Source organism: Haliotis rufescens, unplaced genomic scaffold (assembly GCF_023055435.1).
Source record: "Haliotis rufescens isolate VD_foot unplaced genomic scaffold, xgHalRufe1.0.p SCAF_78, whole genome shotgun sequence".
Lineage (NCBI taxonomy): Eukaryota > Metazoa > Mollusca > Gastropoda > Lepetellida > Haliotidae > Haliotis > Haliotis rufescens.
In genome coordinates, this window is record NW_025964370.1 from 794,132 (window position 1) to 811,452 (window position 17,321).

General features: G+C 38.8%; 1 protein-coding gene across 1 annotated transcript in view; it reads right to left on the reverse strand.

Annotated features, from left to right (window-relative positions):
• The window catches only part of LOC124123134, a 60,177-nt gene that overhangs the window by 27,998 nt on the left and 14,858 nt on the right, over positions 1-17,321 (reverse strand). Inside the window, exon 8 of the mRNA XM_048388747.1 lies at positions 16,013-16,116. Within this exon, the coding sequence (XP_048244704.1) occupies positions 16,013-16,116 (104 nt within the window). The remainder of the gene's footprint in view (positions 1-16,012; positions 16,117-17,321) is intronic.

The window sequence follows — 17,321 nt, forward strand, 5'->3', positions numbered from 1 at the left end:
GAAGCACAATAACATGTCACTGAGCAGGAAAGCACAATAACATGTCACTGAGCAGGAAGCAGAATAACATGTCACTGAGCAGGAAGCACAATAACATGTCACTGAGCAGGAAAGCACAACAAATGTCACTGAGCAGGAAGCACAATAACATGTCACTGAGCAGGAAGCACAATAACATGTCACTGAGCAGTGACTGCCAACAAATCATCTCGACATCTCTGGACACATTTACTGAGATACGGCAGGGTGAGCAGGACAATACTGGGATCACAATCTATGTAGTTTGATGCCACCCAAAAAGAAGAGTGAGTGAGTGAGTGAGTATGGTTTTACGCCGCTTTTAGCAATATTCCAGCAATATCATGGCGGGGGACACCAGAAATGGGGTTCACATTGTACCCATGTCGGGAATCGAATCCGGGTCTTCGGCGTGACGAGTGAACGCTTTAACCACTAGGCTACCCGACTGCCCCTCCAAAAAGAAGAAGTATCGAAAGCTAGACCATGCCCTTGAGAGGGAGAAGAGACATACTTCTTGCCAACCAGAAACCAGCTGACATGTACTACAACACAGTTTCACTTTTAGTTGGACTATGAATTTGAGACGTGAAGGAATTAGTTCATTTTTGTGTCGAACATTGTTATATAATTGTTACAAACATCCGCCGGTCCCGTACAGTGTTTGATATGACCCCCCAGCTTAAACACACACAATGGCCAGATGCTGGACAAGTAGGAAGTCACCGTTTATTGCACCCATCAGGACGTTAGTAAGAAAATGAAAGTTACTGAGTGTTAATTGCTCTTTTAATTATCCACAATATCAAGATCCAAGGTGACATTTCACACATTCAACAATGTATACAATATTGGTATTTTTGTAGGAGCAGAAAGTTGAAAGCTGTACATGTACAGCTGCAAGAATCCCATAAGTAGTATAGGTAATGGGGGTTCTGCCGCAACTCCACTGGAGCAGGATTCATATACCTATACTGCTACTACAGATGGAATTTTTTATGCGTAAATGATGATGCGATTTAATGATAGTCATAAGATTAAGTTAAATTGGCTCTAGCTCACCAATACCTGGGGCCAATCATTGCTTTAGATGAGTCTAAATGGTAATAAAAATATTCTTTATTATTTTTATCGATAAAGCGATATTCAACATTTTTATTAAGTTCTTCGTTCATTTTACTAGGAGACCAGACTATATAACTACACTCTTTTTGTAAATTGATAAGAAACAATTGATAACCGTATTTGGTTGGTTTGACATCACTGATATAATAAAAACCTTGTGGTAATTCTCTCCATTGAATAGCTTTCTCCATTATTATATATTTATGTTAGCATTTGTCTAAATGTAATCACACGATAGTAAGCAATCTATTTTTAATCTCCAACCAGTTCTTTGGTTTTGGCACGGAATAATTGACGCGCTTGTTGCCTCCCCTGTTCTATGAACTTTTTTTTCTCGTCTTCGCTAATACCACTGGTCTTACGAGATTTTGATCGAATCTCCTGCTTCATTTCATTGTATTTGGTGAGCTCCGACAGCACTAAACGAAACTCATCCTCGGATATCTTACAATCGGCCATTGCTGTCGAAATATGATCCTCAATGCTGTTCAACTTTGCTTCGGCGAGTATCCGAATACTATCGTGTTTTAATGCTTTCTTTTGTAACCTACGAGAAATGAATTTTATCGCTATTCCTGCCAGTCCTGAGACTCCAGCGGTTATTTCCATGCCGAGCACGATAGGCGCGGCGATTATAGTTGATAGTAAACCGATACCCGCTACACCGAGTCCCATGCCAGATACTACAAGAGCGGTGTCAACTCCGTCCAGAGCATTCACGGCTCTGCGATACTTTTTATACAATCCAAGTCTCAACTCCCTATCCTTCCCTATTCGATGTTTTATGTCGCTTATTTGATGTAATCGAAATCCATCAACAGTTTCCATCTTTTCAAATGCTTCATCGAGCGCCGGATATAAACTCATAGTGTATATAACGATCATATAATAGTCTTTCATTGGTCTTGCTTAAATGTTTTGAGACTATACATCAACCTTATCAAATGTATATTATACGGCAAGAATATCTTAGTAAGAGAAATACTGTCACTTTTAATAATTTGGACCCCCTCGAGGGTTGCAACGGGCGATGCTCCGATATGAATAATGCTACAACGTTGACGCTCGTGATTCTTGAACCATTTAATCGATAGACCTGGTAATATATCGAAGGCATCTTCCGGTGCATCTCCGAACAAGACTTCAATAATAAGCGTAGAAAGATTAGGTATTGCACTCAGGTTAACTTTAACATCTTCGAATTCAGTAACCAAATTTAAAGTAATGTTTTTTAAGGCCGGACGACTATATAACATATGACCTGGGTTTTCTGGAAGGGGAGTGACCAACACACTTTTTCGTTTTGACGGGATATAAGCCGCGAGTACGATGCCACTATTTATTATCTTAGTTAAATTATGTCCCTTACCCATCAACACATAAGGTGGGGTAATGACGATATTCAGTAGCCACTCGATGTTTGATTCGACCATAGTCCATTTATTATCGTCATTGCGAGTAATATTGTACGAAGTGTTTTTAAGGAGTCTACTAACGTCGACATCGCTTAAATCTCCTAGATTACCCGTGAATGTGACTTCTTTCCGAATGTATACATTATCGTGTAAGTGTAAAGCGTATAACTTACCATCGGTACCGGGTTTACCAAATCCTTCCGTGTCTCCGAGATCGGAAAGCGCAATTGTATTACATTTTCTTACTGTTCCAGGGCCTGATGCATCAACCATTATTTATAATATGGAGTGTTACGCTTAAGTATCCTATATGTACAGGTTGGTGTTTTACATCTAATACAGAAATTTTGAGGTCTGAAATAATACCACGCTTCAATTTTTTATATTGTAATGTCGAGAATGATTCCGTTCTACCGCTATTATATTTTTTATTTTTCACTGGAACACTTCTGAGCAGAGTTGAAGGACTTTCTTGTTGAATATTATCCGTCGTGCTGATTTGATCAAGATGGATGAACAACTCTTTATAGGGAACTAAATCGGGTAATGTATTCCCATGTATTGTTATGTTGGGTTTTATCATGTTTATAGATTGAGAGTCGCGTGGAAATCCAAGTTTAGGTACTAAGTTGACGGCAATAATTAAACCTTTTTCTCCAGTGGTTAATTTCAGCATCCCATTCGACTCATTTTGTGTGAGACTCATTCCATTAGGCTTAAAAATTTCATCATTGAGTGAGCATACGCTGTAATACCCATCAGGTATAATAATGGCACTGTCAATTGTATATTCGTTTATCAGTAAAAACATCTCATTATTTAATCTCGCAGCATTTATATTGATCCACCTCGGGTAATACGTTACATCGCATAGGGCGACTTCGAGTTGACCATCCGAGTTATCGATAGTACGAAGCAGTTCAATAGACTGACCATTTGTTATTCCCAGGAGTGTAACATACATATCAAATATACAATGATACTATATCATAACTTAAATATGGAATCAACCATTATTTTTAATATGGAGTGTTACACTTAAGTATCCTATATGTACAGGTTGGTGTTTTACATCTAATACAGAAATTTTGAGGTCTGAAATAATACCCCGCTTTAATTTTTTATATTGTAATGTTGAGAAAGATTCCGTTTTACCACTATTGTATTTTTCATTTTTAACTGGAACACATCTGAGTAGAGTTGAAGGACTTTCTTGTTGAATATTATCCGTCGTACTGATCTGATCAAGATGGATACACAACTCTTTATAGGGAACTAAATCGGGTAATGCATATACAGTCACTGTTTTTTTGGGTGGTAATAATGCTGACTGTCCAAGTCCAAGTGTAATTGCTAAGTACTCGAAAATAATTACACCTTTTTCTCCAGTGTATATTTTCACTGTCCCATTCGCCTCATTTTGTGTGATACTCATTCCATTAGACTTAAAAATTTCATCATTGAGTGAGCATACGCTGTAATACCCATCAGGTATAATAATGGCTCTGTCAATACCATTGTTTTCACCTGTTATATGAAACTCATTATTTCTTTTTATAGCATTTATATTGGTCCACAGTGGGTAATACGTTACATCGCATAGAGCTACTTCGAGTTGTCCATCCGAGTTATCGATTGTATGAAGCAGTTCAATAGACTGACCATTTGTTATTCCAGGTAGTGTAACATACATATTAAATATACAATGATACTATATCATAACTTAAATATGAAATCGAGATACATTACTAATCAATCGATTATAGTAACTGCCTCTGGTGCTGAATTTTTCGTTAAATTCCCAGATATCTTTGTAAATTACAGGGTCACGGCAACTAGCGATAAAATGGTGCACGATTGGTTTCACAATCCGATGCAATTTTGGCAGAATCAGTTAAACTTTGCCGTATGGTGTGCCACAACGGGATGTGGCGTATCTGTTAATGCCCCAGGATTTATGCTAAATAAGTCTGTTTTATTATTTCACGTGTATTATCAGATTAGACGTATACTTAAAGAAATTAGTGCTCCATTACCGCAGGATGGAGCGTGGAATTCCACAAATAATCCGTATAATAGGGGGGCGTATGAACGTATTTGTAATGAATTTAATGTTTCTACGAGTAAAGATTGGCGTATTAAAGGAGCAAACCATGGTCTAGGTGTTCCGTACGCAGATGAAAATAAATCCGTCAAAGAAGAAAGCGATTATGTATATAAAACACTTAATAAACTTCCAGTTAATTTTGGTAAGTTGTATAGCACCAGCAAACTTTACGCAAGAATATATGATCATTGGCATAAAACCGGTCATTGGTATAAAGGCTGGGAACTTTATAGTAACGATTGGAGAGGGGATATTATGAGTTTTAAGAGTGGGTCTATTTATATTGTTAAAAAAATTATACAAATGAACGATACCGCAAACGCTTGGAATGAATTTCTTAATGATAAAACGGAAAATAATTTTACTAACCCAGGATTTGTAAGATTTAATGAATCGATAAGAACTTATGTATGGGCAATTCTCGGTGCACAATCGCAAACACGAACATCCATTATCGGTTCTGGGACGGCGCTCGATGCGCAAAAACAGTTTGTCGCAAACGTGGAGGACGCCATTAATTCACCAGTTGACATACCATCGTCTATAAAGCGTTTTCAAGATGCATTACAGTACGCCCAATCCAAAGTGGACTTCGTTTATGCGCCGGGACTATACATGTCTCCGAGTAATATGGAACTTAAGATCGGTCAAGTGATAGGCTATAATAATAAAATTGTTATTGCTACCGATCAACAAAAACCAGGTATAAATTCAGATATTAACGTCGAATTAATAACGCAAACGATCACGGGCGAAAAGGGAATAGTCAAGCCGCAAACACCAACTATCGCTCAACAATCTTTTAATGCAAATGCACAAGTACCACCGCATATTGAGGCTAAAAATCAACAACATATCGATGAAAAAACAGCGCTTGTAGTGGGTGGAGTCTCGGTTGGCTTACTCATGATTTGGTGGTTAAATAGTTCTTAGCGAACACGTACAACAGCCCTGCAATTGCTACGATCAACCCCCACAAGTTTTGACTAAGCCAAGTGGTGGTCTTAGCTAATAAATTCAATAGCCAGGAAACAACACTCCCTATTATACCGGGAAGTGCAGCCGCGGCTTTCTCAGCGAGCTTTCCCAGTGCTGAACCTAATGCTTTTAAATGCTTTTTTATCCACTCTTTTATACCATTTTTATCGTTAGGCGGTGATCCGCCTCCACCTGTACCACCACCTGTTAACGAGAGAGTCAAAGTCGATATAATAAATCCCAACGCGGTTAAAATACTGGCAATGGTTATTCCCTGTTCTCTGAACAATGTTTTAATTTTATCGGCCAGTGTAGTGTCATCGTTGAGGACTTGATCGATAGTTTCTCGAATACGACTGATTTGCGAACGAAGTGCCTTTCTATTACTGGAAGCTGCTTCGAGGCGGGCCGATCTTTCGTCTTCTAAGTTACGTAATCTTTCTGCTACGCGGCGTCTACTGAACTCATCGTCCGCCTGTTCAAGTTTTGTTTTGTTTTCTCTTGAGCTATATGCTTGTCGATTTCGGATATCTTGGCTATATTATTGATGAGTTCTCCCCGCATTGTTCGCATTGCCTTGTCTAGACCTCGTAATTCCCTAATACTGAACTCCGAATATGGTAATACACTGACCGTGGAATTATCGTAATAGGTATCTAAGATTTCTCCGAGTCCGTTCGAGGCCACGTTAGAGGCTTCCTCCAAATTTTCTGTGTTACTGAGTTCTTCCCGCACAGTCCTAAGAACCTTAGTAGTCTTCGCGGGAAGTTTTGCTCGTCCGTATTCTACAAAACCTAATTTATCACGAACAAACTCGCAGCTATGTTTACCAGCTATAGTAGACAAGGCTAGGGGCTTACGAGTACTATAATGCATAAGATCAATATGTGGAGAGTCACGCAGTCGTAATATTCCTTTACTATCTAGCATAAACTTTGAATAGTCACGACCTATTGGGATAACATAATTTTTATCATCTTTTAATGCATCGTAATAATCATTGACGGACGATTGTAAAAGTTCATCGTTAAGACTACTAAACCTGGTTTCATCAGTACCCTCTTCAGTTCGATTCGGATCATAAAAGGTACTTAGATCAAAGTCATTAATATCAAAATCAGTCATTTTTATATTAAACATAGGGTACATAATTTCAATATAAACAATGTCTTCACAATACGGACGCAAGTTAAACCCACAACGTAGACTTCGAGATCCATTAGGGGTCAAAGCAATTCGTCAGTCTGTAACTATAACTAATAACCCTAGTACCATCGATCAGAATCAAACGCTTCTGGTTCGCTTTCCTAATCTCGGCGCACACGATGTGTTAGTTCCGGGAACTGTCCCACTAGCATTTACGATTAGTTTGACTTCTACCGACGTTAACAGGGAGCCCGTTCAGAACATAGGTCGTGCTATCGTTAAGTAAATCGCGATTAAAATTAGTGGTAATGAGGTTTTGAGTATCGACGATAGCGATGTATACTATTGTTACATGGATCTCTGGAGAACGGATAAAGAGCGGGAAAACTTACAGTACCAAGGTATTTGTAATAAGAACACATTGAGACTGCGCGTGGGCGCTGAAAATGGTGTTGATACCAATGAAAAAGATAAGGCCGTTGCCGACGCATTAGGTAACAGATTCTATATTCCCCTAGACTTTGAATTACTAGATTCCCACATGCCCTTTTATCAAGCATCCCTAGGCGATAGGTTAGAATACGAACTCACTTTTAATGACTACGGTAGAGTAATCAGATCTGCTAATGAAGATGCTAGATATTCCATTGACAATATCTCGCTGGAGTACGATATGATAACGGATCCCGAATTAGCCAGACAAATTCGTAACCAGTATACGGGAAGTTTAGCCATTTTGTACGATCGCGTGCTGCGACATCGAAAGATCACGAGGGACAAGAAAGATACGATGTGGAATATCAATCTAAACGTCCCCACGAGGTCGTTGAAGGGTATTTTAATGTTGTTCGAGGACCCCTCCGATGCGTTTAAAAGAAATACCGAGAAGTTCTACAATCCCAAGATTACAAAAGTAGAATTGACTATCGAGGGCGTTCCTAATCAACTATATAGCCAAGGAATGCTAGCGTACCACCAGTGGGATGAGATTAAAAAACTTCCTTCTATAAAACGTTCTCCGGAAGTTAACGCGGTCGTGAAAGATCTATCTCTCGGGAGTGTATCGATGGGTGAATACCTCACCACGAAGTACGCGCTATGGCTAGACATGCGAACAACGGACGATGACCAACTACACGGCAGTGGGAGGAGAATAGAAAATGCTAGCGAGGGTGCCACCATACAGATAACGAAGCTCCAGGAAGCGGCTGGTAAATTAAACATATATTTGTACGTGATTATGGATGCGCAACTTAATATACAGAATGGGAGATTTGTGCAAGCAATCTATTGATAATCTTTTACCTACAGATCCGCACTGCGCTATCATATGCGGGCAAACGGGCTGCGGAAAAACAGCCTTTATTCTAGATATTTTAGAAAGTCATTATCGGGACGTTTTCGATCATATTATTATTCTGTGCCCGACTATAAACGTTAATAAAACCTACTTATCGAGAGATTGGGTAATGAATGACGACGGGGTACACAGAGTCGATCCGGGCGATCGTTTACAAGACTGCCTCCGAGTATGTCACGAAAGATACAGAGGAGAATCGACCCTTTTCGTAATAGACGACTGCAGCGCGAGTAAAGAACTCACAAAAAAGAAAGATATGCTTTCGTATTTAGCATTCTCCGGTCGGCATACTCAACATAGCGTTTGGGTACTTACTCAAAAATACAACTCTGTCCTGAAAGATCTCAGAGAGCAGACCAAATGGGTAGCGCTGTTTCATTGCAAAGATCGAGATTCATTCGAGGAATGTTTACGCGAAAATGACGTCATTTATACCAAGGGCGAACGAGACAAAGTCAGAAAAGTGTTAGCGGCAACGAAGCACTGTAAACTCGTATTAAAAACCGATCAACCAGCTGCTTATGCAATTGCTTAGCAAAATGTAGCAAAATGTAGCAAATTGTAGCAAAATGTAGCAAAAATATAGTAAAATGTAGCAAAATGTAGCAAAAATGTAGCAAATTGAACGTTAGCAGTTAATATTACATAAAATGTGGTTCGAAATCCTTATTCTTTCACAACAGTTCATTATTACGGGTTGTATTGGATATGTCATATTATATTATGTTAGACTTAAATATCTCCTTAGGTATTACATTATGGAATGCGACGAACTCATCGAACAAATGCTCAAAGAATCTGATGCAGATCAAAAAACACATCAACATGCTGAAGTAGTTATAGATAAACATAGAGAAAGACTCGCGGCTTTGGTAGCCGGTGGAAAATGTTCCCAATATTTGGGAGAAAATTATACCATCGAAAAAATTGATAACATGACCGACGAAGAGATTAAAAAACTGTACGCGCGTTACGAGTCTAGACTGGGAGCTACCATGACTAAAACGATAGGGTCTTCTATATTACAACTATACACAGCCGTAGCTAGTACGTTTCTCCCCATCCCGGCAGAACATCGCCTGTATTTATGCGAATCTCTCGAGAAAGACCCATTCATCGAACACGCTATAAGCTCAGTGAGCTGTGAGTTTTATCATAGATTCGGAATGTTCTTAGCTCCGTTCACCACAGCTTTAATAACGGCTAGGTATTGTCAATTTAAACATACGTGCCCACTTAATAATATAAATGGAGACACAACAGATTGCGGAAACACAATCACAACAGGTGACACCACAACAGATTGTGAACGAGGAACCACAACAGATTGTGGAACAACAAGTGAACACACAACAACAAGTGAATGAGGAACCACCACCAGTGACTGCACCACATGTGAATGAGAAAATACTAAAAGCTAGAGTGACAAAGAATCCTTTGAAAATAGCCGCAGGAAGAAAGGGAGGGCTGGCACGCAAAGCGAAATTAATAAATAATTCAAATCCGATTAAAACATGGGCACTAGTAGGAGTTGCTGGTATAGCGGCTGTATGGTTCTTTTATAAGACCGGAGAAGAGAAAACGTCACCCCCGCCGCAACAACAAGTTCAATTAGAGGTTAGTCCTCATATAATGCTATAAGAAGCATGACTACTCCAGTTACAGACGGTAAAATGTTGGTAAACGCGACGTATCATTCAGCGGTGGTCACCGGCTTGGCCATTGGCTATACCCGTATGCCTAAAATGATTACTAAAGCCACACCACCCAAGCTAGATTTTAATGGATATGACATCGGAATGACCATTCTGGATATTGGATTGGCTATGGCGACGAAGGATATGCTCATCAAACAAGGACTTATCCCGGAAGACATAATGAAGTAATTAAACATTTGAATATTTATATTCATATAAACATTTGAATATATTATATTCATATAAACATGGCAACAATTGCGATGATGGTCGGTGGAGCTGTTGTTAATGCTCTAGCTTTTTCGGGGAGTAATTATTTATTTTCCAGTATGAGGGAATCAAACGCTAAAGAAGTTGAAGAGGAGCGTAAACGACATAATGAAGCTTTAGAACAATACCAAGCAGCCCAGTTACAATATACACAGCAGAGAATGAAGAGATTAGACTTTATTCATGAACAACTGATTAAGGAAGGACATTCAATTCAAACGTTTAAGGATGTTGAATCTGCCATGCACGAATACTTCCTCGTTTATGGGAAAAAACTAGACCCAATACTGAGACCAACAATGAGTCAGTTTTATACACCGTCAGAGGCTCAGAAAAACCGAGAGATCACATTTATCATGTTGGGTTTGAGTTCTCTATTGATTTTCAGCTATACCATAGTGTAGCTGTGATTTGCATTTAGACAAATGATATGATAGATGTATATACCATGAATAACTGCAAGTTTACACTCATGGGTAAGACTACCCTATGTAACCGACGCTGTGTTGATTTTTTTTACTGCGGGATACACAACTATTACATCAGGCGCGGAAACATCAACTATACGTGTTCTGTATGCGGGATAGGGGTCAAAGGTCGTTATTGTTTATGCAAGGAACACGGTGCTGATAGGGTCAGGAACCAGATTATTTATGCTAGGAAGAGAGATTACATCAATGAGAGGAATAGGTTGGGGAGAATACGTATTTAGATATATGAAAACAACCAATTAGACATTTGTCTCATTTTGCATATACCATTCAACCACAATGGTTTTTGTCAGAGAATTAAAAGCTATGGCAAAGCAAAGTGGACTGCGTGGATATTCTCGTATGAGAAAAGCTGAATTGATTGATTTACTCGGTTTGGAATACAACAGACCCGAGACTGTTAGAGAACTCAAAGTTCGAGCGAGAAACGGTGGGCTGAGAGGTTATTCTCGAATGAGAAGAGCTGAATTGATCGCTTTACTAGATAATAATCAACCTAATGATGATATTCAACATAATAATGTTGATAATGATAATGATGATCATCAACAACAAGAATTAATATTTGTACCCACATCCGCCGGCGTTGGTAAATATCTAAGAGGTTGGAAGATGGATATTAATTCCAACATGGATGTTAACGATATTAAGCCCATCATATCGAGTAAAATTAACGAGGAATTAGATGATTTACATAGTATAAAATACCAGCTGACGATTAAAATGACATTGAGTAAAAGTAACACAGACGATAGCACCGAATATACCGAACCATATTTCCGAAGCAATCAAGAAGTTATAACCGAATCCGATACTATAAACTCATCATTAGATACATCAATTCAGAGAATACAGGAAACTTTAGAACGCTGGACTAATAGAGGTTCGGGTTGGGGTGTGGATAAAATCGATAGTTTATATTTAGATATAGCGAATTATATGCCCTTCAAAGGTGGATCTTATATAGATTTACCCCCGTATTATAAGAAGAAAAAAGCCATAATTAACGTAAAAAATAAATCCGATGACTGTTTAAGAATGATAAGATCTGCATTGTTCCCCGTAGATTCTAAAATTGCAAATAGACCTTCTAGCTATCCTCAAAACGATGGACTCAACTTCGATGGTATAGACGAACCTACACCAATATCACAAATTGATAAGGTAGAAAAGCAAAATAATTTAGCTATAAATGTTTTCGGACATTCTAAAGGAATTGTTGTACACAGGATAAGCTCCGCTCCGGAACATATCCCCAGAATCAATTCATTTCTGATCGAAAAAGATGGTAAATATCATTATACGTGGATAAAGAGTTTAAACAGGCTACTATACGATCAAACAAAACATAAAGAAAAGAAATATTTCTGCGAAAGATGCCTACATGGGTACAGCAGACAAGATCTATTAGAAGCGCATAAAGAAGACTGTAGAGGTGTTGGACAGAATGCTATCAGGATCGATATGCCTAAAGAAGGAAAAAATATATTAAAATTTGAACATTATTGTAATCAAATGCCAGTACCGTACGTAATTTACGCCGACTTCGAAGCGCTTATCAAACCCATAGAAAATACCAACCGTAGCAATACTGATAATAGTTTTACGTACAAAACTCAAGAACATATTCCTTGTGGGTTTGGATATATAGTTGTAAGGTATGATGGGAAAACAAACCCGCCCGTGATTTACAGAGGTCCCGATGCAGCGGGAAATTTCCTAGAATATCTACAAAATGAAGAGAGAATAATCAGGGAAAAATTATCGTGTAAGATACCCATGCGTATGACGAGGGATGATTGGAGTGCCTATAAGAAGTCAACGAGTTGTCACGTTTGTAACAAACCCCTGGATGGGGATTCCGTAAGAGATCATTGTCACGTCACGGGTAATTATCGGGGAGCCGCTCATAACGAGTGTAACTTGAAACTAAAAATGAATTCTCAAACAATACCCATCCCCGTTGTGTTTCATAACCTTAGAGGATACGATTCACATCTCATTATGCAAGCTATCTCGAAGACCGACGGCGGTTTAACGTGCATTCCTAACAATATGGAAAAATACATATCGTTCTCGTTGACTAAACCTATACATTATAGGGACAAGGATGGGAAATCTAGAACAAAGCAAAGTAATGGGCTTAGATTCATAGACTCCGTACAGTTTCTGTTATCTTCCCTGGACAATTTAGCTAATGCGAACAATCCCGATGACTTCGCGATAACAAATAAATATACCGATAAGATAACTCGTCATTTGTTGCTGAGAAAAGGTGTATATCCTTACGAATATATGGATGATTGGTCTAGATTCGACGAAACTGAATTACCACCCCTCGAATCATTCTATAGTAACTTAACAGAATCTAGAATAACAGATGCCGATTATGAACACGCTCTGACGGTCTGGGATAAATTAGGTTGTAAGAATTTAGGCGATTATCACGATCTGTACTTAAAAACCGATGTACTGTTACTCGCCGATATATTCGAGATATTTAGAAAGACGTGTTTCAAACAATACGGCTTGGACCCGGCATGGTACTATTCCAGTCCCGGACTATCGTGGGATGCATTGTTGAAGAAGACCGGTGTAGAACTAAAATTACTAACAGATTACGATATGCACTTGTTTATTGAGAAAGGATTAAGAGGTGGTATATCGATGGCAGCTAAAAGGTATTCTAAGGCTAATAATAAATTAGTGGAAAGATACGATCCCAGTAAACCCGACACGCACATATTATATCTCGACGCTAACAATTTGTACGGATGGGCTATGAGTCAACCTTTACCCACGGGTGGTTTTGAATGGATCGATGATATCGATAATATCAGTGTTGTGAATATCCATAATAATGATGCGAATAAAGGGTACATACTAGAAGTTGACTTGGAATATCCAAGTTCGTTACATAAAGATCATAACAGTTATCCCCTAGCTCCCGAAAGATTAATGGTTAATAAAGATTGGATGTCGGAATATCAACGCTCCTTGATGGGTAATAGTAGGTTAGCTAACGTAGAAAAACTCGTACCAAATTTGATGGATAAGACAAAATATATAGTTCACTACAGAAATCTCCAGTTGTATCTATCGTTAGGTATGAAACTTAAGAAAATACACAGAGTTCTAAAGTTCGATGAAAGCCCTTGGATGGAGCCCTATATAAGGTTGAACACAGATTTAAGAAAGATGGCTACCAGTGATTTCGAAAAGAATCTATATAAGCTCATGAATAACTCGGTATTTGGTAAAACTATGGAGAATCTAAGGAAGCGTGTTGATGTTAAATTAGTCAGATCTAATGAGGAAGAAAGACTCAGGAAACTTATAGCCAGTCCGGCTTTTAACAGAAGCAAGATATTCGATAACGACTTAGCCGCGTTGCATATGCAGAAGAGTAATATAAAATTCAACAGACCGGTGTACGTCGGTATGAGTATTCTCGACTTGTCAAAACACTTAATGTATGACTTTTATTACAACGAACTTAAGAAGCAATACGGTGATAGATGCGAGGTGTTATATACCGACACAGATTCTTTGTTGATGGAAATACAAACCGAGGATGTGTATAAAGATATGGCAGAAAAAATAGATATGTACGACACGAGCGATTATCCTAAAGATAATCCACTGCACAGCGTTGTAAATAAAAAGGTGTTAGGTAAGATGAAGGATGAATGTGCTGGGACCCCTATAGCGGAGTATGTAGGATTAAGACCTAAGATGTATTCTATAAAGAAGTCCGATAATGGAGAGATAAGAAAAGCTAAGGGCGTTAAGAAGTATGTTGTAAAAAAGCATATCAAACACGAACAGTATAAAGAATCATTATTCAACGGTAGAACGTTCAAACACGAGATGAACTCTTTAAGAAGTTACGATCATAGGATATATGGATTAAGAATGAACAAGACATCATTATCCCCCTTAGATACAAAGAGATGGATTGATAATGATGGTGTAAATACCTATGCTTATGGTTATGGTGGTAATACCGTACCGTCGGGAACTATGAACAACTCTTCTCGTACAAATGCCCTACCCGGTCCATCTTGAAGATAATAAAGAATAGGCTCTCCTTCTTTCGAAACCAATCTACTAATGTTATATGTCTTAAGGGACCATATGGGATCGGTTGCACGACGTTGGCCTCCTTCGAGTTCACCGGGCTGATATAAATATCTTACCCTTACTCTATCCGGAAGTTTTCGTTCTTTGCCTCTCCTCGGTGCTGAAGATTCGGAAGTCACGGATTTCATTTTAATAGCATCGGATGGTTTCTTCCCTATTAATCTCGTTACTTCATTATTCAGCGCTGATACAACGGCTGATAATCGTGTCACCCATTCGGTTGATCTCAATCGCTCGGATTTCATTTCGATCCCATACTGATCGCCAAACAAACGTTCCGCTAATGTCCGGTTAAATCTTTCGACGATAGCTTGACTGCGGTGGGCCTCTCTTTCACCACGGACGATTTCGACATCGTTCTTTGTTAACAGTTTAGTTACCGATCCCATAAACTCGCGACCGGGATCTACTTGAAATATCTTAGGCCATTTTAGCGGTCCGCATTTATAAATGCGACTCAGTGCATTAGCTACTTCTGTTGATTCTTTCGAGGTTAATGGCTCAGCCTCTTTGTATCGACTAGCCACATCCACTACGGTTAAAGCGTATTTATACGTTTTGCGTCTTACCTTATCGTGGGGAAGAAACAAGAGGTCAGCCTGATGAACTTCATTCGTTGTAAAAATATCAAACTTTTTCCTCGGTATATAACGCGGTGCCGGTAAATATATTTGCCACATCGCTTGTTTCTTTAACCAATCCTTGGCCACATCTTTAGATACCTTAGCCGTGGTGGCTAATTTTTTTATTGCTCCTACACCTTTCCAATATCCTCGTGGGCTATAGTAAATTTTATCCATTATTAATTAATATTGATATTTCTTTTAAAACGACTTTCGTTGAATCACATCATCATTTTTATACTAATAGAAGCAATGATTGACCCCAGGTATTGGTGAGCTAGAGCCAATTTAACTTAATCTTATGACTATCATTAAATCGCATCATCATTTACGCATAAAAAATTCCCCCTGTAGTAGCAGTATAGGTATATAAATCCTGCTCCAGTGGAGTTGCGGCAGAACCCCCATTACCTATACTACTCCATATCAGCCAGCCTGTGTCACGCACGCATCGCTGGTCCCTTAGGCCACACCTCCTTGTATTAGAAGCCGATAACAGTGAGAGTGTGACTCCAGCACTTTCACGTGGACATTGAAGTACTTTTACGAATATACTGTATCTAGGAAAATTGATGTTCGCAACAAAATTGCACTCATGTTTTCTAGTTCACTTGCCCTTTAAGTGACCTGTTCACTGACCTCACATATACCACATGCCATAACACAGGGGGGTGGTGGGAACAGCCGCCCAGCACCATACACTGTATTCTGATCTGACAACTGTACTTTGTCAACACTGGTTGCTGAACACAGGGAGGAGAAGAGAATAGCATGACAACAGACTGGTCCACTGAGCGTGTGGTGGGGGACAGGAGGGTAATGAGTACAACACACACTACAGTAGGGAGGTATTGCAGCACAGCAAGCAGATGTTCAAAAGCAGAGCTTCATTCATTCTTGTCAACATCAGACTAATTCGGCATTGTTTATTAGTTTATAGAAAATACTTCAGCATTATGTAGCGGTGTACAGTTAATATTTCAGCCTTATGTAGTAGTGTAAGTAAATATTTCAGCCTTATGTAGCAGAGTAGAGAAAATATTTAAGCTCATGTAGCAGTGTACAGAAAATACTTCAGCATTATGTAGCAGTGTACATTAAATATTTCAGCCTTGTTTAGCAGTGTACAGTAAATATTTCAGCATTGTTTAGCAGTCTACAGAAAATACTTCAGCCTTATGTAGCAGTGTACACAAAATACTTCAGCATTATGTAGTAGTGTACAGTAAATATTTCAGCCTTGTTTAGCAGTGTACAGTAAATATTTCAGCATTGTTTAGCAGTCTACAGAAAATACTTCAGCCTTATGTTGGTTGGTTGGTTTGTTTTTAAAGCCGCAATAAGCAATATTCCAGCTATGTGACGGCGGTCTGTAAATAATCAAGTCTGGACCAGACAATCCAGTTATTAATATCATGTGCATCAATCCACGCATATGGGATCAATGACATGCATCAACCAAGTCAGCGAGCCTGACCACCCGATCCTGTTAGTCGCCTTTTACAGCAAGCATGGGCTGCTGAAGACCTATTCTACCACGGGTCTTCACGGGTCTCAGCCTTTTGTAGCAGTGTCAACTTAGTACTTTAGCATCATGTAGCAGTATACAGTAAATACTTCAGCCTTATGTAGCAGTGTAAGTTAATACTTCAGCATTATTTAAAAGTCTAAGTAAATACTTCAGCATTATGTAGCAGTGTACAGAAAATATTTAGGCATTGTTTAGCAGTCTAGAGAAAATACTTCAGCCTTATGTAGCATTGTACACTTAATATTTCAGCATAATGTAGCAGTATACAGTAAATATTTCAGCAGTTTATCAGTGAACAGTAAACATTTAAGCATTGTTTGGCAGTGTACAGAAAATATTTCAGCATTAATTAGCAGTGTACAGAAAATATTTCAGCCTTATGTAGCAGTGTACAGTAAATAATTCAGCCTTATGCAG